The following is a 26,085-nucleotide window of genomic DNA, read 5'->3' on the forward strand; positions in this document are numbered from 1 at the left end:
CCCCCTACTCCCCACTGATTCTGTGTTTCATCTTCCAAGGACACTTAAAGCTTTGTTGGCATACTATAAAATCTGTCTGCTGTTTTCTGCCCTATTTATTTTAGCATTTTCAGAACCCTCTAGAGCTTGTGCTGAATGATGCCATAAACTCTTGTGAATCTCTTTGTTCCCACTTGTTTGTGTTTGAGAAAGAATAGGAACTCCATGCTACAATTTTGGGTTGATTAGCAAAATTAAAAGCCAAAAAAAAAAATGTTGTAAGTAGTAGATGAACAAATCATCTGTTCCTCCCAAGTAAGAAACTCAGTACATATTTGCAAAAAAGTTGTGATTTTCAGAGGGAATATTCCTGTTTGAATCTTTGAAAAATTACAAGAGTCATTTGTAGGATTATCTTTTATTAACATTTAAAGGGAAGTGAATTCTTAAATCTTTTAGGGAAAGTGACCCTCACACAGATTTAGGAATGTTAGGAATGCTAAGATCCCCTACTAGAAAATAAGGAATCACAACAAGAAAGTAAAGCAAACCAACTTGATTGATGGGATATGGTTATAATATGAAAGACAGTCAGATAGATGGGAAAACACATCAGGTTCACTAAAGACCCAGATAGAATGTGATTTACTCCTTTTAGAGCCCTAGAGGAAATGGAGCATCCTCTTCCAAACCAGTTTAGAAGGGTTTTAAAGAGTTCTTATTTGGATCTAGTAGGACTATGAATTTTGGAGAAAGGACAGCTGTCCAGGGACTTTCATTATGACACTGATTAAAGTTAGAGGAATAAGAAAACTACTGGGTGATTGATGACTATTTGATATTCAGACTCTCAGTTGATCTTGCTCTGATAGGAAAAAATAAGCCAACATCTTGATAGACCTTATTAGTCATAAGTGCTTTCCCTATATTGGAATTTATAATCTTGCCACTTTTAGGACCTTAAAAATCTCAGGATTTGGGACATTATAAGGCATTACATCATTTAAGTATGCTTCTTTTTATTATTTTCTTTTACATTAAATGAAATCATTACCACTAAGGAAAAGAAAGCAAAATATTTAACATTACAATTTTAAGAGGGTATCTGATGGTATATGAAAGTTATGGAATATTATTGTTCTGTAAGAAACAATCAGCAGAATGATTTCAAAAAGACCTGGACAGATTTACATGAATTGATGCTAAGTGAAGTAAATAGAACCAAGAGAACATTGAACAGAGATAAGATTATATTATCAATTATGATGAATGTGGTTCTTTTCAACTATGAGATGATTCAGGCTAGTTCAAATAGTCTTGTGATGGAGATGCACCCAGAGAGAGGACTATGGGAACTGAGTGTGGATCACAACATAGTATTTTCACCTTTTTTTGTTGTTTGCTTGCATTTTGTTTTTTTTTTCTCATTTTTTTTCCTTTTTGGTCTTATTTTTCCTGTGTAGCATGATAATTGTAGAAATATGTATGGAATAATTGCACATGTTTAACATATGCTAGATTATTTACCATCTAGGGGAAAGGGTAAGGAAAAGGGAAGAACAAAAAAATTTAGAATTAAAATTATCTATGTTAAAAACTATCTATGCATATGTTTTGAAAACAACAAGCTTTATTTAAAAAAATGTATCCTTGCCATGTAAATTTAGGTAACTAACATATGGTTTACCTACTGTTTAGTCTTTGTAGGCTTCATTTATTATGTATGCCATGTATCCATTTCTAACTGCCTTGCAATTTATCCTAGGAGTTGACATGTATATAAATGTCTGTCTAGAGCAAAAGACTGAATAGAGAAAAGAAAGATATTTTTACAAAAAAAAAAAAAAATTGCCATACTATTCAGTACATCAATAACAATGTTCTGGTCTTGGGAGTTTTATTTCTTCTTATTCTCTTCCTTTCATTCTTCTTTTCTTTCATTTTAATTTTTTTCTTTTCTTTCTTTTCTTTTTTCTACTTCTTCTTGTTCTTTTTTCTGTGTGTTTCTCTATCTCTCTCTTTCTTCCTTTTTTGCTTTCATTTATGACATGAAGGAGGTGGTACATAACGAAAAGCAGGGAGGAAAGGAGGGAGGAATGTAAGAAGGGAGGAATGAAGGAGTAAAGGGAAGAAGGAAAGAAGAGGGAAGAAAAAAAGCTTCAAACTTCCCTTTGACTTCTATCTAAGGAATGTCACCATAAAAAAAAACAAAACAAAACAAAACAAAAAAAAAAAAAAACAAAGCAATGCAATAATGACATCCATATTTTAAATAAATAAATAAATCAGGGAGGGGCAGACCCTCAGGTGATCAGGATGAGGGAAAAAATCGCAAGTGAAGTCCCAAAGAGTAAGAAATGACTGAAAAAATAGCTAAACAACCACAGACATCTTTTGTACAGACATTTGAACAGACACTATTGTACAGAAATAGCTTATTTCTATTTGTATTTAAAACCATTTAGCAAGGCTTCTTAAACTATGGGTTATGTCCCTATATGAGGTCATGTAATTAAATGTAGGAGTGATGAAATTATGATTTATTATTAGTAAATGTTTGATTGTATACCTATTTTATATATCTATATACCTGGGGTCACATAAACATGTCTCAGGCAAAAATGGGTTGTAAGTAGAAAAAGGTTTAAGAAGCCCTGATATAAAGGATTTCATCAAGAAATGAATGATTTAAAAAGAAAATTTTTTTTCTAGTGATAAAATCAAGAAAAAACCAATAATTATGGATCATATGTGTTTTATCAACATCCCCATGGTATAAAGAGAAAGTAAGAAATGGCCCTAGCTAATTAGAGGTTCTCCTATGATAACCTTATGGGAGGATATAGATAGATAAGAAGTGTAAAGTAGAGATAAGCATTTATGGGTGGCAACCATAATTTAAGAGAATACTCACAATGAAAATGTTGGATGTTCACCAGAGCATGTGAATGATAAGTTAGATGCTCAATAAATGTATTTTTAATTGAACAGACCCTTTAAAACCATAAGAGTTTAGGGCCTTTAATAAAGTAGCAAATAGCCTCATCTCAGTTAACCTGTGGACATATACATTTTGTTAGTTGCCATAAGGTAACCAGGGCAGTACTGGAGAAGAAAATGGCAAAACACTCCAGTATTCTTGCCAAGAAAAACCCAAGCACAATATAGTTCACAGTGTCACAAAAAATCAGAGAATACTAAATGACTGAATAGTAACAACCACTAAGACAATGCATGGATTTATAGCTGATTATATATGTAATAGAACTTATATGTCATTGAGTACAAACTTCTCATTTGTATAAATGTGGGAAATGAGCCCTTAGATAAAAGAAGTAACTTTACCAATATCACAAAGAGCCAACACTTCATCCCACTTCTCTCTCAGGCATATATTCCAGTGCTCTCTCTACACTATATCATCAGTTACTTGGCATTGAAACTATCAGATGATATGAATGATGATTCAGCTATATAGCTGTATAGCTAACCATGGGCAAGTAGTGTATGAATCTGGTTTGTAGAATATGTTACCAAATACACCTGTAAGTATATAAAATATAAATATAATAAAAATGAAATAAAACTGCCCCATTACCCCCCATTACCATTACCATTGGTAATGGTAGTGCCCCATTACCAACAATCTATTGGACATTTTGAAGCAGTTCCCTTATAGGCATATTGTTCATCTACATATACTCATATGTGTGTATACATACCTATGTATGTGTATATTTATATATGTGTATATATAAACATATACATATCAATATCTACATCTATATGTACACACTTATTCAAAAAGAGCCAACATTACCTTTCTACCTGAATTCCTTCACTGGTCCTTTTTTTTTTTTTTTTTTTTTTTTTTTTTTTTTTTAATGACAGCATCAACATGCTTTCAGTTCTGTAGTTCGGCAACTTCAAACTAATCCTTGATCTCTCATTCCACACAACTCAAGCCCTCATCATCCCTCATTTAGACTATAGCAATAGTATCCTTGTTGATATTCCTGCCTTGTGTTTTTTCTCATACAAACATGCAAAATTTTTCTTCTATAAGCTTACTCAGAGAAGAACACTTTTCATTTTTGTGCCTTTATCTCTGATGTATAGAACAGTGATACAACATAAGTATACTTGCTTGCTCTATTGGTTGGTATAAGTGAAGAGTGATGAGGGCTGGACCTGGATAGTGACCACATGTAAGGAGAATGATTAATAGAAAAGAAAGATATTATGGAAGAAAAATCAACAAGACTTGGTAATGAATATGTGTGGAAGAAAGGGTTGATGGTAATCCTGAGGTGATGAATTTTGGTAACTAAAAGGATGGTATTGTTCTCAGAATTAATAAGTTAAGAAGAGGATTTGGGTGAAAAAAAAACCCTAATAAATTCAGATAGAAAAATAATCATTTTGAAATACCTACAGAAAACATAATTTGAAGATGATCAATAGGTAATTGCTGATATGGGATTGAAGTTCAGGAAGGTAAACACAAGAACTTGAACTCATAAGGTCATGAAGAGAGAGAATAGGTCCTAGGACAGCATCATGGAATAAACAGAAAGTGGGACAATAATGATTATTTTTCAAACAAACAACAAAAGAATGGCTATGTAGATGGGAAGAAAATAAAGGGCAGAATGATATCATGACAACCAAGGGTGGAGAGAACATTTAGGATGAAAATGATTTCAACCAAACTATATGCTTTAGTAGAAAGCCCAAAATTAATAACTAAGAAAAATGTCATCGAAATTCTCAATTAAGAGAATATCACTTATCTTGTATAAAACTGTTTCATTTGAATGATGAAGTAGGAACCCAGAATCCAAGGCATTGAGGAATGGTAGGTGAGAGAAAACTGAGAACAAAGCATTATAGAGTCTGCTTTTTTCTATTAAAGAAATATGATTCTGAAATAGAAGCAAGAAGAATAGCTTGGGGGCACTGTAAGATTAAAAGAAGTATTTTGGTTTTGTTTTTAAGATTAGGGGAGATATGGGCATATTTTCAAAGAAGCAACCAGTGAAAATCATGATAGTGAATATTAGCTAAGAAAGTGGGAATGATCATAATCCAAGAGGCAACTCCAAGGAGAAACAGAAAGAGTAAAGTAGAGATGAAAAGTGGGCAGAAATAGAGCTTTTGCCATTAGAAAGAAAGTCTTACTCTTTAGCCTAGAGCAAAAGAAGGGGGTGTGACAAAAGGGTACTTGGTGTTGTTTAAGTAATTTGAAGTGTAAAAATAGGTGATAAAAAGAGATTGTGACATTACTTCAACTGAAATGACATTTGTAAAGCAGCTTAACACAGTGACATGTATAAAAATTGCATAAATGGTAGGTATTATTTTCCACTAGGGAATCATGAATTAATTTTCTGTTGAGAAGCAAGGAATAAAGATAGCTTAGATGACTTAAAGAGAGAAGAGAAAGAATCAAGGAGTAGTAGGAGGAGCAGAATACATCTGACAAGAATTTTTTTAAATGAATAGTCAGCACAGTTGTCTGATCTTCTCCATTACATTCAGTTCTAAGAAGGAAAGAAGTGGGCATATTCAAGAGCTGGAGTTTGGAAAGGGATGAGCAGTAATTGGACAAAAAGCCAAAGGACTCAAGGGTAGGTGACTGTGTACTTTGAGTGGGTCAAATATTGGGACAAAATTTTAAGGAATGAAAATTGATGGTCTTAGAAAGTAGAATAAGATGGAAGTGAGCACAAACAATAAACTTCAGAAAGGTGAGCCACAGGGAGAAATGGAAAAATTGATCTATTTCTCTACAAACTAATTATCTACTAATATTAGATACAATAATAACCAATTCAAATGGAAAATATTTGCAATTTTCATGAAATATATAATATTGGCTCAATTCACTTAGAACAGAAATAAATAACATTGTCCTTCAAAGGTAGCAATAGTTAAGTTCCATTTTCCATATCCTGGAAACATCATTTAAACTATATTGGAAACAGGGAGTCTTGTCCCATTTAAACAACAGTATACAATACCTGTTAAGTCTACAAATTATTTAGTACTTCTCAGTGATCACTTGTGGGACTAAATTGAAGAGGTACTAATTATTAATGTAAAATGTTGATTAATTTTAGTTTCTTGATAAAAACCAACTGTTACACAATTGTTGAAGTATATAATCATCTCCTGGTCCTGCTCATTTCACTCAGCATCAGTTCATGTGAGTCTCTCCAGGTCTTTCTGAAATCATCCTGCTGGTCATTTCTTACAGAATAATAATATTCCATAACATTCATATACCACAATTTATTCAGCCATTCTCCAATTGATGGGCATTCACTCAGTTTCCAGTTTCTGGCCACTACAAAGAGGGCTGCCACAAACATTTTTGCACATGCAGGTCCCTTTCCCTTCTTTAAGATCTCTTTGGGATATAAGCCCAGTAATAACACTGCTGGATCAAAGGGTATGTATAGTTTGATAACCTTTTGAGCATAGTTCCAAATTGCTCTCTAGAGTGGCTGAATGTGTTCACAACCCCACCAACAATGTATCAGTGTCCCAGTTTTCCCACATCCCCTCCAACATTCCACATTATCTTTCCCTGTTATTCTAGCCAATCTGACAGATGTGTAGTGGTATCTCAGAGTTGTTTTAATTCGGATTCCTCTGAATAATAATGACTTGAAGCATCTTTTCATATGGCTAGAAATAGTTTCAATTTCTTCATCTAAGAATTGTCTGTTCATATCTTTTGACCATTTATCAATTTATCAATGGCTATTTTGGAAATGAGGCCTTTATCAGAACCTTTGCCTGTAAAAACATTGTCCCAGTTTATTATGAACTCACTTTTTGACCAAAACTCCTGGGAAAAATGGAAAATGGTATGGCTGAAATCAGCCATAGAGCAACATCTCATATCCTATGCTAAGAGAACTTCTAAATGGGTATATGACTGAAACATAGAGAATAATATTATGAGCATAATACTATGAGCAAATTAGAAGAATAAGGGAATAGTTTGTTTATCTATGGAAAAGAAAAGAATCTATGGCCAGAGAAGAATTTATGGCCAAAGGAAAAATAGAGAACTTTATGAAACACAAAATGGATAATTTTGACTACATTAAATTAAAAAGATTTTGCACAAAAAACCAATGCATCTAAGATTATAAGGAAAACAAGAAAGCTTGAAAATAATTGTTACAGACTGTCTTTCTGATAAAGAACTCATTTTCAAAAAATAAAACTTACTCAAATTTATAAGACTACAAGTCATTCCCCAATTGATAAATGGTCAAAAGATATGAACAGTTTTCAGATGCAGAAATTTAAATTATCTATAGTCATATAATAATGCTCTAAATCACTTTATTTAGAGAAATTCAAATTAAAACAACACTGAGATACCTAATATGACAGAAAAGGAAGACTGAATATGTTGGAAAAGGTGTTTGAAAAATAGGACACTAATGCCTTGTGGGTGGTGTTGTAACCTGATGTAACCATTCTAAACAGCAATTTCAAACTATGCTCAAAGGGCTGTAAAACTTTTTGATACAACACTATTAGTTCTTTATCTCAAAGAGGTCATTAAAAAAAGGGAAAATGATCCACATGTATAAAACTATTTTAGCAACTCTTTTTGTGGTGACAAAAAAAATGGAAATTAAGGGGATGCCCAGCCATTGGGGAAAAGCTCAACAACTTGTAGGATATGAAAATAATGAAATACTGCTGTTTAATAAGAAGTGATGACCAGTCATATTTTGGAAAAAAAATGGAACTCATAAAAAACTGATGCTGGGTGAAATGAACAAAACCAGCAGAATATTGTAAAGAATAATAGCAACACTGTCCAGTGATCAACTATGAGAGACTAATCCAGCAATACAGTGATCTAAAACAATTCCAAAAGACTCATGATGGAAAAATACTATCCCCTGAATGCAGATAGAAGCATACTATTTTAACTTCTATTATTTTCTTGTTTTTTTTTTCTTTTTTCCTTTTGTTTTTATTCTTCTTTCACAACTTGACTAATGTGGGAATATATTTAACCTGATTGTAAATTTATGGGAAATGGAGCTAGGGAGAAAAATTGGGGACTCAAATCTTACAAAAATGAATGTTGAAAATTATCTTCCCATGTAATTGGAAAATATAATACTATTAAATACAAAATAAACATTCAACAGACAGTTTTTGGATAATTTAATAATTTTATTAATAAGGCCAGAACATTATTAATGAAAAGATGATCACTTAGCCATCTCTTTTTTAGATTAAAGGCAATCATTGTGATGGGCTTACAGTTTATATGTCCTTCAAAGAGGACTGAATGACTGACATCATATCACCTTGAGATAAGAAAGACTTATCTCTATATCCAGACCACCCTTATCTCTAAACAGTCTATTGAAAGAATGTATGCCCCAACCAAGAAAGAAAACACAATAGCTATTCCTCTTGGGTTGAGGCCTGAACAAAAAAATTAGTTAAATCTCATTATCAGCAATATCCTTCAAGAGACTAAACTTTTAAAAATAAGGACTTTAGAAAAAGGAAGGACTATGAATATATTTAAATAATTATATTATTTAAATTAATTTAAACTAATTAGTTATTAATAATCATTTGTCTTATGACAAGGTTTCTTATTACTAACTGAAAATCAGTCCATGATGATGTATTTCTTTTCTTTGTTATATTTATTCTTTGTCATTTTCCTTCTTTGCTTGAGTAACACTGAGTTAATAATAAGGAAAGTTTACATAAAATTTTAAGGTTTACAAAATGATTTCATCATAACAATCTTATAAAAGATTTGAAATATTATGTTGAGAAAAATAGAATAAATAATCCAGGTAACAAGGTCCTGGAGATGTTACGAAAGAAAAATACACAAGTGTAATCGTTAGTCATGTGGCAGAAAAGAACCACTTCATCTCCTACCACCATGGAGGAGAATCTGGCAATTCTATGAAATGGAATATTTCTGAGACACAGGATTGCAGAAGTATGAAATGCTCCTAAGTTTTGATTTGATTTTATTCATGATAATAAAACTGTTTGTCTATAAACATCAATATTCTTCAGGTTTCATTGGTAAAATGTGATGTGATCTGTGATGTGGTATTTGTCATCAAATGATGGCAGGCACCAAAAATTGGGGTTCAGTCATGGGAAGAGTTCATTGGCCATTCTCCTTGGCGAAAGGTAGATTTAATTAGTGAAGAGGGATACAGACAAAATGAAAGGATTCAATAGATACTGAGAATGGCAAATAGGAAATAGAATTGGGAGAGCTGATGAAAGACAAAGTCCTCTGCAGAACTCATAATTAATCAGTAGAAAGGGAGCATCCATGAGGCTGGGGCATGCCCCTAGCTGGTAGGCCAAATCCTGAAAGCTCAGTCTTACTCAAGCAAAGAAGGAAAATGACAAAGAATAAATAGTTAGTTAGCTATAAGTAGGAGAAGTGGGGTTAAGAAGAGCAGTGGGGCCAGGAAAGACCAGCATGTGACATGGGGAAGAGGAAGGAAATGGAAAAGTACAGCATCAAGCATAGTGCCATGGCCACCTGACCCAATGGAAGGCAGCTACAAAATCATGAGCCATAACTTATAGGGAAAATTTAGCCTTAGGGATATAACTGGGATTCCTTAGGCATGGCAAAGTGAGCCTGCTCAAGACTTTCATAGAGGATGAGTCTCAGGAGTTTGGCATATCTTGACTGGATATTTTAGACTGGACTACCTCCCCAAAGGGTGGGACCATGGAACTAAACTGATCTCTATAAGAAGCTTCTGCCTACTTGCCTCAGAGATCAACTCCTTAGTTTCTCTGGTTTCTAGTTTCTTTAGTTTCTTCTTCTATTTATTTATTAAACAAATAAATAGTTTCTATTTTTCTATAAATATAGAACATGATTTTTGATTAAATGTACTGTTCCTTTTTTTCCAGCTTTTTTGGCTGGAATATAGGTCCACTTAAAATACTTAAGAATAAAAAAAGAAAATTTTGTAAACCCTTCATGTATTTATACAGGGTGAAATATTTACACTGGTTCCACTGTATTCATATAGAAATAATAAAACCACATGATCTCTTCTCTGCATTAAGGCCTTTAAACAGCTGAATTATTGTTAAATAATAGAAAGTAGCATTTCTCTACTCAAAGAAAAGAGGGCTAAACAGTTATCAACTAGGGGAAATAGAATAATGACTTTTCCATTTTTTCTAATTGTGGAAAAAAATAAAATAGTTGAAACATAAAAAAATAGAAGTTTTCAGGGATCTTAAAGAAGATTTCTTCTAATTACGATCCTATAAACTTATTGATCATCTACCCTTACAAATTTGTGACTAAAGAACTGGAACTTATTATTGAACACCAAATAGATAATTTTGATTATATTAAATTGAAAAGCTTTTGCACCAACAAAACTAATATAGACAAGATTAGAAGGGAAGCTATAAATTGGGAAAACATTTTTACAATTAAGGGTTCTGATAAAGGCCTCATTTCTAAAATATATAGAGAATTGACTCAAATTTATAAGAATTCAAGCCATTCTCCAGTTGATAGATGATCAAAGGATAGGAAAAATTTTCAGATGAAGAAATTAAAACCATTTCTAGTCATATGAAAAAGTGCTCTAAATCCCTATTGATCAGAGAAATGCAAATTAAGACAACTCTGAAGTACCACTACACACCTCTCAGATTGGCTGATATGACAAGAAAAGATAATGATGAATGTTGGAGGGGATGTGGGAAAACTTGGCACTAATACATTGTTGGTGGAATTATGAATGGATCCAGACATTCTGGAGAGCAATTTGGAACTATGCTCAAAAAGTTATCAAATTGTGCATACCCTTTGATCCAGCAGTGTTTATTACTGGGCTAACATCCCAGAGAGATCTTAAAAGAGGGAAAGGGACCTACATGTACAAAAATGTTTTCAGCAGTCCTTTTTGTAGTGGCAAGATACAGGAAACTGAGTGGATTCCATCAGTTGGAGAAGAGCTGAATAAGTTATGATATTTGAATGTTATGGAATGTTATTGTTCTATAAGAAATGATCAGCAAGATGATTTTAGAGAGGCCTGAGGAGACTTACATGAACTGATAATAAGTGAAATGAGCAGAATCAGGATATCATTGTACATGGTAGCAACAATATTATGTGATGATCAATTCTGATGGACATGGTTCTTTCCAACAATGAGATATTCATATCAATTCCAATAATCTTGTGATGAAGAGAGCCATCTATACCCAGAGAGAGTATTGTGGGAGCTGAGTGTGGGCCACAACATAGCATTTTTGCTGTTTCTGTTGTTCTATGCTTGCATTTTGTTTTCTTTCTCAGTTTTTTTTCCTTCTTGATCAGATTTTTCCTCTGCAGCAAGATAGCTGTATAAATATGTATACATATTTAACACATGTTTACATATGTTAAATTAACATATGCATACATGTTAACAATATGTATACATATTGTTGACATGTCAACATGTATGCATATTTAACATATATTTTAACATATTTAAATGTATTAGATTACCTACTATCTAGGGGAGAGAATGGGGGAAAGGAGGGAAAAATTTGGAACACAAGATTTTGCAAGGGTCAATGTTGAACAATTATTTTAAAATATGTTTTGTAAATAAAAAGCTTTAATAAAAAAAATAAACTGAAAAAAAAAAGATCCAACCTTAACATAGTTCAGAAAATAAAAAGAATCTATACTTTGATGGCACAATATTATACCTCATCTTGAGACTAAAATATTAAAAACTTATTTAAAAAACCTTAAATAGTTTTGAATAAAGATTGTAGCAGTACAGAGAGATTTTGTAGCCTTGATGATGTAGAAAACTAGGAAATGCAATGTCAGTAAGCAGTCTAAATATTAAGCTATGTTGCTAATATTATTAGTTAATGAGTATATAAAAGTTTTTTTTAATTAATTCCAATAAAGATATACATTTATACATTATAGAAAGTGTTATAATGGGGAGGGAGAGGATTCTTATATAGAAAAATGTGTTAAGAAAAATTTTTCAGTTGACTGGGAGAGATGATTATTTTTATCTTATTTCAACAATGGAAAATGTATTTGGGACATTCTTACCAACATTTTGACAATTAGTGTATACAGAGATTTGTTGGAATTAGGTGGAGACTAAAGAAAAGATCATGGAGGTATAGAACATATATTTTTTAAAAATGTGAAAATCTGCAGAAGCCTCAATGAAGTTCTTTTCCCCTGCTTTTTTGGAGGTTAGGGTGGGTAGTAGGGGAAGGGAAAGCCACAGGGTCAATGTAGATGTGGTTCTCCTGAAAACCAGATCAGGTAAATTACTTAGAAAGCTCTGGAATTTAAGACTTATCTGCAAAGAAATGTAAAATTGAGCAGTTAACAAAGTACAACAATAATAATAATAATAATAGCATTTATTATTTTTATCATATTAGATAATGAATTACTTATTCTGTTTCTAGGTTTTTTTTTAATGCAGGATTTCCCTTTGTCCTTGCAAATTACAACCCCTCTGTGATTTGACAATTTTATTAGATGCTGTCAACAAAACAAGAAATTTCTAGACATCATAATGATTATATTGGTGGACATGGAGTCAGCAAAACCTTAATTTAAATCCTTGTTCTTACATTTACTAGCCATAGGACCCTAGGCAAATCACTTCTCTAGTCATCAGTTTCCTTATCTGGTGAAATATTTGTATCAAATAATAAACTCATCAAAGATAAAATAAAACTTAATGATATTTATTTGTACTTCCTTGATATTTATTATCCTTTCCAGCTTTAAATTTGATACCCTGAACAAAAATTCCAATCTTCTATAGATAAACTTAGTTAAAGTTAGTTAGGTTGGCCTCAGAAGCATAGCTGGCCACTTTGCTGGTAAACAAAGTCATTTCAGCATGGTAGGATCTGCCACAGATCTTGCATTTTCTGAAAAGAACCTAGTATCACTTCTTCCAGAATGAATTAGGGATTTAGTAGAAGATAAGAGTAATTATGTAATCAATTGATATAATAATGATAATATTTTAGTTTATATAGCATTTTAAAGATTTAGAAGCACTTTCTTCAAAATGACTCTTTGAGGGAGATAGTTTATACAGCCATTTTACAGATGAGAAAACCAAATACCTTGTAGTTATCCTAATAATTCACAGATTCATTGTATTAGAGATGGAAGAGACTTTAGAATTTATCTAAACCAATTATCTCATTTTATCAATAAAGAAAGTGAATCTCATAGAGTTTCAGTGATGTTCCCAAGGTCATATAGTTATGTTTCTTTTGTTTATTCTGAATAATATTAGAAACATTACTGACTACTTAGTTAGATAGCCTTAATTGAAGTTTAGCCTTTTTGACATTGACATTATTTAACCAACTAGAGCTATCTGAAAAATAATGTGGCTGAATTAGATTGGCTCTGAGTTTTCTTCCAGATCTAAGTCTATGATTCTCTGATGTGAACATTCAATTTTTAAGTTGGTATAGAACAAGCAAATTACTTTCAATGATTCGCTCTAGTACATTTATCTATCTGAAATGAAAGTGATTTATTTTTAGAATAGTTCAATGCCATTTTAAACCATTTCTCTTTCCTCCCACCATATGCAGGCTGGAGCCAATGTCCTATTGCAGGATGTCAATGGGAATATACCACTAGATTATGCTGTGGAAGGGACAGAGTCAAGCTGTATTCTTTTGACCTACCTAGATGAAAATGGTAAGCTTACTTTTTCACTTAAAGTTCACTGGAGCTTTTATCTCCATAAGAGTATGTTTACTATGGATACTCCATGCACCCCTCCAAAAAAAATATTACTATATTATACAAATAGGAGAACCTTTCTTAATTAGAGTTTTCTTTTTTACTCTTACTATAATTTATTATGAGTTTATTCATGTGGGAAGACTCCCAAGCTGAGTAAACAACCCAGAAAAGCAACAATAGAAGGAAATTTTAACAATCATTTACAGGCATAATTGTTGATATCAGGTTTCTAAATATAATGCTTTTCCACTGGGAGGGAAAAGGGCAAAATAGGGTAAAGTGAACCAGATAATTAGATTTTGAGCTAATAAGAGAATGGCTGCACAATGGAGATCTCCTTAGGAAGTATATAAGCCTAATATAAATTGTTTTAGTTAGGATAAATTGTGCTGATGACAGTAAATTTATTTCTATTTTCTGGCATCCTAGAATTCAATTCAAAAGACTTAACCAGGCACATTATGGCCCCATCCAATTCAATCCTATAAGCATTTTTAATAGCTAACTATTTTCTGAGTGCCAGGTACTATGTTAAGCACTGAGGATACAATTAATAAACAAGAAAAATAATCCTTTCCCTTGAGAAATTTACAACCAAGAAGTGAGAGGAGCAAACAAAAAGAAATAGAAAAAGAAAATGGTTAGGGAATACCAAAGGGTACTTGGCATCTTATACTATGGACTTGAAATCAGGCAAAGGAACAGATACAAAGTGTAGTGAGTCTAGTTGCTGCCATGTAAAAAAGAAGGTGTCAATCAAAACTTGAATTAACCAATGGTGAATTAAGATGAGCTTTTCCTAAGAGGGGCATCTTGTTCTATAAACATGAAACCAGGCAGAGAAACATGCAAAGTGGTGTCATTGATAGAGCAATTCCTGATTGTCTAAATAGCATCTTGCAAAAAGTCAGATGTTTATACAAAAAAAAAAATATATATATATATATATATATAGAATATTCCAAATAGCTAAATTTTGAGAGTTGGGAGTTGTGTGAAGTCTAGATGCTTCATATGGCACCAGATTTGGATTCAGCAGAACTAATTTTCATGATACCACACTTAGCTTATGTGTGACCTTGAGCAACAATTCGATTAGTAAGAATTTCTTCAGGACTAACGCTGAGTACTATGTTAGGGGATTGGGATAGAAAGTCAAAAAAACCAAAAATTCCCAACCTTCTAGAACCTTCTATATGATTAAATCATTAAATTTCTTTGAATCTTGATAAATTTGTGGACTCACATGACTTATTTATTTTTCTGTACTATAGAATGAAAGAGTAGGTAGAGATATATATTTTAGTCCTTTTTGAATGTTGCTGTTTACATCTCTTCCCTCCTCCTTCCACTTCCCCATCATTTGGAAAAGAGTTGAAAATTTTAATAATTGAATATTTCTTAGGATTACAAAGGCTCCACAGAGTCTAGCATTAGAAACAGAACAATAACACATACATCTCATTACTTACTTGTACTCTTACCCTCATACACATTTACAAAAAGTTTATTCTCAATTTTTTTAGAATAATAATAATTTGTTCTTAGAGAACTCTTACTATATATCCTAATTGTCTAAGAGGAAGGTATATTATTATTTTCATTAAAAAATGAGAAAGTAGATTGACTAAATATCTCTTTTGAAGGTCATTTAGTCAATTGTTAAAAGAAGTAAAAGTAGTCAACACTTTGGCCAAATCTTGTACTGAATCATTTTTTTTTTCTTTTCTAAAATAACTTTTTTTTTCTTTCTATAATCCATTATTTTTTTCTTCCATAAAAAAAAAAAATTTGCTCTCTTTGAAAGCTGTTTTATAGACAAAACTTCTTCCAGATAAATTACATTAATGAGAATGGAAATGAAGCTTAGAATTATGCAGATTTTATTATTAGAATCTTGATATTTGGCCATTTACAAATTTTGTCATGTGTTTTATAATGTTAAACTTGCGCAAAGTATTTTGGCACTTTTAATTTTATGGTGCTAGTTCCATGATTTTTTCCCTCACTCTTCCCTTCCCTTCCCTTCTGTCTTTTTAAGAGATACTGTTAATTAATTATTCTTTGAAAAAAAGGAGTCTTCACTTGCCAGTGGATTAAAGCTAATTCATTAACATGGCTATTTATTTTCATTGTGGGTTTGAGCATATGGACAGCTTTGCTTCCTAGGTAGTTAGAAGATTATATCTGATAGGACACCTTAGTATTTTATTGTAATAAAATCAATAAATTACCCAATAATGAAAATTAAGTGATATTATATTTTGAGGGTTTTATTTTTTGGAGGGGGGGGATTAATGAAAGTAAAAATGAGAAGTAGGTGCTGAAAATTAACGATTAGGAGAAAATCAGTCACCACTTTGGCTGTCACAATCAATTTGTAAAATAAACATTTTCCAGAACAAATTCAGCTTCATATCTCTTCAATTTTTAATTTTGTTTATACCATTTGTCATCATTGTTGTAATGGTCTCTGCTGATACCATCCATCTGTTTCTTTCCTCTACCTAATTCACAATCTGTGCTCTGTTTATGTCAGCTCCCCTCCCACTTATCTGCATCATCTGGAATTGCTCTTTGCAAATTCTGTGCAATTTGAGTTGTGTTTTGGCCTTCTCATTAATGATTTTTTAGTGGATACTTATCTGTTTTGGCTGTGGGGTGAGACCTGTTAGAACTAATGACCCCAGAGGAGATTTTTGCTTTGTTTTATATTTTACTTTTGTATTTCATGATTTATTTTCATACTTTATAATTGTATCATCAGTCCTTTATTTTAATCTTTGAATTTTGCATTTTCTACCTTTGTTTCTGGGCTAAATGATTGTTGTAGGATCAGAGATAAATGTGGTAAGAGGCCAATGAAAAAGTTTTGGTTACATGGAAAAACAGTGGTCACAGGTTCTAAATGAAATGTTACAACTGGTTGACTAAATGAATATGGAATGATCAATTAATCTTATCTCATCTCCTGGGTGTCCTGATTTGTAACATGAGATAAGCAAAGGGGCCTGATAGAACATTAGATGAATATTGCATTTCAAGTGCAAGACAAACCAACAGCCTCTGAGAAAAGCAATTGGTCAATAAGGTTGCCAGAAATAGAAAGTATAGTTTTGATTGATAAAAATGGCATGGGGGGAAAAAAAAAACCAAAACAAAGAAACAAAAAACCATTAGTACTATCTATATCTGAGTTCTGCAGATTAAAGCTTTTGTGTGTAAAAATAAAACACAAAAATAAAACTAAATCTTGGGGTTCTCCAAAATAGACTAAATTAATAACTTATACTAAGAATTTGGTTCTGACCTCAATTAAAAAGAAAAAAAGTTCATTACCTATCACTCTACTAAAGGCTGTATAACGTTCAAAAGATTAAAACTGTTATTTAGTGCTTGACATTGAATTGAGAGGAAAAAAAAAGATTTACACAGACGAAAGCATTAAGAGAAAAATTGGGGTGTTTACTTCAATTTTGATCTGATTCATACAAATTTTAGGAGCTATATTTGGAGGTAGCTGAGATCAGTATGGACAAGAGTACTTGGAGTAAGTTTTATATAGGAATATATAACTGGACCCTTAAGTTAGTGCTTAGTCAGGTATAGTATTCCAGATATAGAGATAGGAATGCCTATAATGCATAGGGTGAGGTGAGTGGGTGGGAGATAGAAATGAAAAGAATGAGTTGGCTGAAATAATATAGTTAAAAAGGCATTGGATCTCTGCTTAGAGGATGTAGATTTTAATCCCACTTGTGATACTATGTAATTTTGCAAAGTCTCTTAATTTCCCTGGGTCTCAGTTTTCTCTATTGTAAAATGAGGGAGTTGGGATATATGACCTCTGTAGTCCTTCTCAGCTCTACATCATTTATGCTGATTTAGTTGCAGAGTTTGTTCATTAAAGGGAATAGCAAGAGATGACATTTAGTAAGGAAAGCGGTATCAGACTGTTGAGGGCTTTATCAGGATAAAAAGATTAAGCTTAATTCATAAAGAGTTGAAAATGTTTTAAAATAGGAAAGTTAATGTTGGAATTGTTATTTCAAAAAGAATAGTTTGATTTTTACAGTCAAAGGTTCTGATAAAGGTCTCACTTCCAAAATATATAGAGAATTGATTCTAATTTATAAGAAATTGAGACATAATTGATAAATGGTCAAAAGATATGAACAGACAATTCTCAGATGAAGAAATTGAAACTATTTCTAGCCATATGAAAAGATGCTCCAAGTCATTATTAATCAGAGGAATGCAAATTAAGACAACTCTGAGATACCACTACACACCTGTCAGATTGGCTAGAATAACAGGGAAAGATAATGTGGAATGTTGGAGGGGATGTGGGAAAACTGGGACACTGATACATTGTTGGTGGAATTGTGAACACATTCAGCCATTCTGGAGAGCAATTTGGATCTATGCTCAAAAAGTTATCAAACTATACACATACCCTTTGATCCAGCAGTGTTACTACTGGGCTTATATCCCAAAGAGATCATAAAGAAGGGAAAGGGACCTGTATGTGCACAAATGTTTGTGGCAGCCTTCTTTGTAGTGGCCAGAAACTGGAAACTGAGTGGATGCCCATCAGTTGGAGAATGGCTGAATAAATTGTGGTATATGAATATTATGGAATATTATTGTTCTGTAAGAAATGACCAACAGGATGATTTCAGAAAGGCCTGGAGAGACTTATACGAACTGATGCTGAATGAAACGAGCAAGACCAAGAGATCATTATATACTTCAACAACAATATTATATGATGACTAATTCTGATGGACCTGGCCATCCTCAGCAATGAGATGAACCAAATCAGTTCCAATGGAGCAGTAATGAACTGAACCAACTACGTCCAGTGAAGAAATTCTGGGAGATGACTAAAAACCATTACATTAAATTCCCAATCCCTCTATTTTTGTCCACCTGCATTTGTGATTTCCTTTCCAGGCTAATTGTACAATATTTCAGAGTCCGATTCTTTTTGTACAGCAAAATAATGATTTGGTCATGTATACTTATTGTGTATCTAATTTATATTTTAATATATTTAACATCTACTGTTCATTCTGCCATCTGGGGGAGAGGGTGGAGTGATAGAGGGGAAAAATTGGAACAAGAAGTTTGGCAATTGTCAATGCTGTAAAGTTACCCATACATATAACCTGTAAATAAAAGGCTATTAAAAAAAAAAGGGGGGGGGAAAGGGATCTATATGTGCAAGAATGTTTGTGGCAGCCCTCTTTGTAGTGGCCAGAAACTGGAAACTGAGTGGATATCCATCAGTTGGAGAATGGCTGAATAAATTGTGATATATGAATGTTATGGAATATTATTGTTCTGTAAGAAATGACCAGCAGGATGATTTCAGAAAGACCTGGAGAGACTTATATGAACTGATGCAGAGTGAAATAAATGAGCAGTACCAGGAGATGATTATATACTTCAACAACAATACTATATGATGATCAATTCTGATGGATATGGCCCTCTTCCACAATGAGATGAACCAAATCAGTTCCAATAGAGCAGTAATGAACTGAACCAGCTACACCCAGCAAAAGACTCTGGGAGATGACTATGAACCACTAGATAGAATTCCCAATCCCTCTATTTTTGCCCGCCTGCATTTTTGATTTCCTTAACAGACTAATTGTACACTATTTCAAAGTCCTATTCTTTTTGCACAGCAAAATAACTCTTTGGACATGTATACATATATTGTATTTAACTTATACTTCAACATATTTAACATGTATTGGTCAACCTGACATCTGGGGGAAGGGGTGGGGGAAGGAGGGGAAAAGTTGGAACAAAAGGCCTTGCAATTGTCAATGCTGAAAAATTACCCATGCATATATCTTATGAAAAAAAAAAGACAATAGTTTGGTGGAGATTCACAGGATAGATTAAGGAGCCAAAAAATACACACAGACACACACACACACACACACATGCATGCACGTACAAGAAACACTTAAAATTATTTTGAAAAAATTTAATAATCCAAAGCAATGAAGGTATATTATAGGGATAATATTAAAAATGGAGAGGGATGTGTAAAATCTAGAAATCTTTCAGAGGGGAAAAGTTATCAGATGATAATTGGCTATTACTAAGGGGCAAAGAAAAAAATGAATTAAGAATGAATACAAAGTATCAATTCTGTTCAAGAATAAACATGACCAAAAAAGAATATGTATTTTCCCCTATATTTTTACTACTTCCAAATTTCCTGTTTCTCTTGAAAGCATCACTATCCTTTCATGATATTAGGTTTGTAATCTTAACACTACTCTCAGTTTTTCAATCTCCCTCTCCCTACATATTCAATTTGTTACTAAATCCTTCTGCCACATTTCCCCCTCACCCCAATTTGATCCCTTCTTTTGACATTCACAATTAACGTTGTAATTCAAGCCATTGTCACATAGTTCCTAGGTTGGTGCAACAACCATCTAATTGGTGTTCCTCTCTCAAATCTCTTTCCAGTTCAGTCCATCCTAATACTGCTACTAAAGTAAAATTCCTCAAATGACTGACTGTGAGACTATCTTATACTAAATCTAAAGATTTTATATAACCTGTGGATGAAACATAAGCTATTTACCTGTTAAAGTCCTATCCAACATGGCCCTAACCTATATTTTCAACTTCATTGATACCATTGCCCTCCTGTACTATGCTCTCTAGCCAAAGTGACCTTGTCTCTATTCTTTCCATGTGAGACTCCATTTTTCAATTCCATTCCTCTGCAGAAATGAGATATGTACAGAGAAGAAAGAGCCTAGTATGAGCCTCAAGTATGTGCAAGTAACTGAAGTTTTTTTTATGGATTCAATTTTTGCAAGTAGAGAAGTTCCATTTTTTACTTATATCTTTTATTTTATATATATATATATCTGCAGATATATGCACATACATAAATAAAAATGCACACACATACATCTATATCTGTATATATACATAGATAAATATATATGCACACGCACACGCACACACACACACGCATACACGCACACACACACACATATAAATTGTACCTCGTCTGTCAGGTTTTTTTTAAGTGACTAAGTTTTAAACACATTTTAAAAAATAATGTTCTAGGTGGTAAATAAGATAGATTTTCTTGACAACTCTAGTTACTGCATAATGTATTTTGCAATATTAGAAAAAAATTACAAAAATGATCAAACTTTGGAATGGAGAATACATTACATTGAGATTCATTTTAAAATATGTGAGAAAAATCTTCATGAAGCTAGAAGAAGAAATATATATCAAAACTTTAGACCACTATTCAAACTCATGAATTTTAAAATGGGAACAGTTATGATTTTTGACTTTAATAGATGTCATAGGTGTCAATTAAAGAATCTATCTGTTTTTTGAAATGGAAAATGGTAATTCCCCAGTCCTGATATATGTAAAGAAGTTTTATTTTCCTGTATCTCCCCCAAAAGAGATGACTTTAAAAAAGACTATATCCAAAAAGTGAAACCATTCATCACTTCCTTTCTCTGTATTGCTAAAAGAAGAAGAGTTTAGAATAGCTTCAGTGTGATATATACATCTATTTTTTTTAAGCTTCCCATCATTATTTGAATGAAATATAGAGCTTTTCCTTTATGTGTAAATTTGATGAATGATTTTCCTGTCATTCTCTCTTGTATCCTGCATGTTCACCATCTAGTTGTATATACCGTAAACAAGAATGGGATTTTCACTGTTTATTTATGTCTTTGATAAGCATTATCTTTCATAAGCTTGTAGGAACAGATATTGTAACTTTATACTATGTTCTATATAGGTATTTTAATGAAATTATTTTGTTACTCAATTTTTACTATCAATTTAAAATAGGAATACATAGATATAGGACATATGTGTGTATGTATATTTAGAGAGACACACAGAAAGATACAGAGATATGGAGAGAGAGACAGAGACAGAGACATACACAGAGAGAGAGAGAGACAGAGAGATACAGAGAGAGATACAGAGAGAGAGATACAGAGAGAGACAGAGAGACAGAGAGACACAGAGAGAGAGACAGACAGAGAGAGAGATACAGAGAGAGAGAGAAAGAGAGACAGAGAGAGACAGAGAGAGATTGAGAGAGAAAGAGAGAGAAACTATAGGACCTATAGGCTTCTCCTGGGTGAGAAAACTCTCCCAAAAATGCAGTTCAAAAGTTTCTCTGAAGTTATAGTCTTAGAGAATTGTCTGATTCACTGAAATATTGGTCATCTATGCAGGGTTACACAGCCTGTAAGAGGTAGTAATTGAAATTGAACACAGGTCCTCTTCTTTTTAAGGACAACTCTGTGTTCATGAATTATCTTACCTAATAAATATAAAATAAAATCAACAAATATTTATTAAGCATCTACTATATATAACAATGTACTAAGTGTTGAAAAAGACTACAAAGATGACAGTCTACTTGGGGAAGTATAACATATTTAACAATATTTTTGAGTAACTATAGTCAAAGACAGTAACTATGACAATAGTAGAAATGGTAGAAAGCAGTAGCTATTTAATTTATGCCTAAATAATTTTTTTTTTGTAACGTGGTCTGAGAAGTTTATTTTTTTTTCCTGGAGTTTGAAAGATCTTTTTTCCCCCTTTTCTCTCATTTTCTTTTAAACAGGGGTGGATCTGACTTCGCTTCGCCAGATAAAACTTCAGAGACCAATGAGTATGTTGAATGATATAAAACAACTCTTATCATCAGGAGGAAATGTAAATGAGAAAAATGATGAAGGTGTTACCCTTGTAAGTTATTTCACTCAGGTATATTTAAGAACAATTGAATTTAACAGTTATTAATCAGATATGTAATACATCCAACACTTATTTGGTTAGGCACTGTCAAAAATATAGTCTGTCTTCAAGAAACTTATGGTTAATAAAATGTATAAGATAAGCAAGCATTTAAGAATCTTACAAGATATAGTAATAGCGAATCAAAGGAGAAGTTTAGAGAAACTATTGTAAAAAGTAGAAATGGTGAAGAAAAATTTCAAAATGAAAAACTGGAGAATAAGCTTCACTGGAAAAGTAGTGTCCACATTGCATCTTAAACCAAGAAAAATTTCAACATGAGAAAAAGTATTCCTGGCTGAGATCAACTATATAGTACATAGAATTGGAATAATGCAAGACAAGCTCATGGAAAAGCTTATATAAATATAGTTAGTTAGAATATGAATATGTGAAAAGCAGGGTGAAATAAAACTATACAATTATGTTGGGGTCAGATTCCAGTGGGCCTAAAGTGTCAATGTAGTAAGTTTGATTTTTATCCTACAGTAAAGAGAAGCTATTGAAAGTTTTTGCTTAGGAGTGTGGTATGATCAGACCTGTGCAAAATGATTACCAAAGAATTAATAAATTATGTTAGTTAATAATATTAAAGCTTTTTCTGTTCTGAATAGTATGATATTTGTAGGGTCAATGCCAGGAATATATCTCATGGAAAAACAAATGTTCATTGTCGGTTTTATTCTTTTGATTTTGACTTGTAAATACTTCAGAATACCTCATTTTTATTCAAGCCAGCCCCTTATGTTAATGATTGGTCATTTGTTTTCAAAGTTTTAAATTTCTGTCAGCATTTACAATTTTTCTCTCTTCCTGGTTTCAGTAAGCTGAGAAACAGTGGGAAATGAATACTCAGTTTTTATTGAATGCTATAGCATAAAATTTTATGTCCAATTTTGTGCATAGTAAGAGATATTTCTCTTGTTTATTTTAAAAGAGCTTATACTCTAAACTGCCATATTATTTGACAGAAGAATTCCTTTCAGAATAGTATAGTGTAAATGACGAGAAATTGGTATCTCATTTTGGGGCTTGCCACTGAAACTTCCTATATGTGTTGTCTCCCCCTAGTGGAAAGTGAGCTATTTGAAAGCCAGAATTTTTTTGGTTTTCTATTTTTATCCCTACTACTTACTAAGTAATGTAGTTGGTGTACAATAAGGGCTTAATAAATATTGTTCCATTTGTTTATTAAATCATTTAATAGTGACTTCACTTTTTTTAGGGAAATGCCTTGAGTCATGGCTTTTAATGGTTTGTAGTTTTTAGATTTCTAAGACATGATACTTTCTGGCTTCATATACTTTGTAGTAGAACTATAAAGATTCACTTATTCATTTAAGAGATTATAATCTAATATGATATATGGCCTTTGTTATAGAGTCTCCAAGGAACTTTACAAAATTATAGAAGAGAATACGTCTCCCCCAAACATGGTGTAAGGTCAGGTGTAATTCCACATTATAAAATGTCTAGTAAGGCTTTTTACAATTTTCCTTTAGATACTGAGGTATAGAACTTTTGGTGCCTACTTGGACAGTCAGAATATTAGGAAGTGCTTTTCATGTTAAACTTTTTCAAGTTATTATTACAATATTGAGGCATATGTGGCTAGATAATATTATATCCCCATTATCCCTCTCTCTAAGGTGGGACTTAGAAGTACACAACAAAATTATAAAACAAGAGAAAAGTGTGGGAGGGACTGATTATATTGAATTTATGAAATTGAACATATTTCAAATAATTCAGAATTATAAGTGATTTAAAGTTAGAACTGAACTAATAACATTTGAGTTACACAAAGCTATAGCATGGTCGAAATGAATTGGACTTGAAATGAAATGATTTGAGCTGAAATTGTGTTTCATTTAATATTTGTAGGATGTTGAACAGGTTACCTCCTCACTCTGATTTTTAGTTTAGTTAAATTGTAATGCCAGAGAAACTGAGCAAGACAGAGATTAGAGACCAATTTAATAGTTTGTTAAATGGAGAGATATACTGGGACCAAATGGATCTTGGTCCCAGGGGTGGATGAGACTATCATCTCAAAGGATCCAGCATTGAGCATTAGAGAGCAAGACTCTTTTATAGGATAACAAGAACAATGACATAATGGGGGAGGTACCTGGATGGGCATAACCTAATGGGGGGAGGCACCTAGGATGACACAATGGGGGGAGATACTGGAGAGGTTGCTGATATTCTAATGACATCTAAAATGGATAAACCTTTATCCTGTCAAACATTAAGAAGGAATGATTATAACCTAAAGATATAAAATCTTTATCTCATCATTTAAGAGGGAATGATTATAGCCTGGGGTTTTGGGGCAGAGCAACTGAGGTAGACCTTTATCTTATCAAACATTAAGAGGGAAAGGTTATAACCTGAGGCAGAGTAACTATTAGGATAATTAGGGAAATTAGGTCGGACATCAAAAGGGAACTGTGGCACAACAAAATGCATTCAGTGCATTCCTGATTATTGCCAGTTATCTTGAATTTTGTCTGTCCCCTAAGGGGATTCAGTGACTCTGAAGGAGAAAGAGGTTGATGACTTTGCTCACTCTGCCTCATCCAAATCTAATTTGCATTCAAATTAATCTATGGTATCATTGATCCTTGGTGAGAATGAAGGGTGAAGAACATTTTAGCAAGGTAATTTTTAATACCTTCCAGTTCTAACAGCCTAAAATTTTAGACTTACAAATATCTAAGGACTCTTTATCATTAGAAAATATCTTTAATTTATACTATATCAGTCAGAATGACTTATAGTCATAAATCATTTTGCATGAGAATTAATTACAAAATTATAAAGTTGAGAAAAAAACTCAGGAGTTATTGATTATAGCCCATACATTAGAGGGATCTCTCTTATGACATACCCACCAAGTTGTCCTCCAGCTTTTGCCCAAATACCTCCATAAAAGGGAAGCAATTCTTGTCTTGAGGCAGCCCATTCCATTTTTTGGACAGTTCTAATGGTCTAGTTGTTGGGAGGGGTGTTTTGTTCCCCTTCCCCTTCCTTCCCCAACTCCCCCAAAGTCAAGCCTATATTTGTTTCTTTGCACTTTTATTTCATTGTTCTTGATTTTAACTTTTGGGACCAAACAGAACAAGTCTAATTTTTTTCGCCACATGATAGCCTTTTAATTTCTTGAACATGGCTATAATGATCTTTTCCTTCCTCATCCCCTATTATTTTCTTCTCCAGACCAATATGTCCAAATGATTCAAGTGAGTCTCATATGACATGAACTCAAGTGGTGTCCACTGCTGGACACCATCTAATTTCTCAATATCTTTCTTAATTTGTGGTGTTAAGAATTAAACAGATGAGATCTGACCCTGATAGTGGTCATGAGACTATCATCTTATTTCTTGAAATTTCTCTCCCTTTTTTTCCCATAAGATTTTCTAGCTACTGACTCATATTAAGTT

The 26,085-nt window shown here is 32.7% G+C and overlaps 1 protein-coding gene across 1 annotated transcript in view; it reads left to right on the top strand.

Annotated features, from left to right (window-relative positions):
* Positions 1–26,085, top strand: part of MYO16 (myosin XVI) — a 713,480-nt gene that overhangs the window by 152,731 nt on the left and 534,664 nt on the right. Inside the window, exons 5-6 of the mRNA XM_031958702.1 lie at positions 13,645–13,753; positions 22,464–22,588. Coding sequence (XP_031814562.1) covers positions 13,645–13,753; positions 22,464–22,588 — 234 coding nt within the window. The remainder of the gene's footprint in view (positions 1–13,644; positions 13,754–22,463; positions 22,589–26,085) is intronic.

This window comes from Sarcophilus harrisii, chromosome 3 (genome assembly GCF_902635505.1).
Source record: "Sarcophilus harrisii chromosome 3, mSarHar1.11, whole genome shotgun sequence".
Lineage (NCBI taxonomy): Eukaryota > Metazoa > Chordata > Mammalia > Dasyuromorphia > Dasyuridae > Sarcophilus > Sarcophilus harrisii.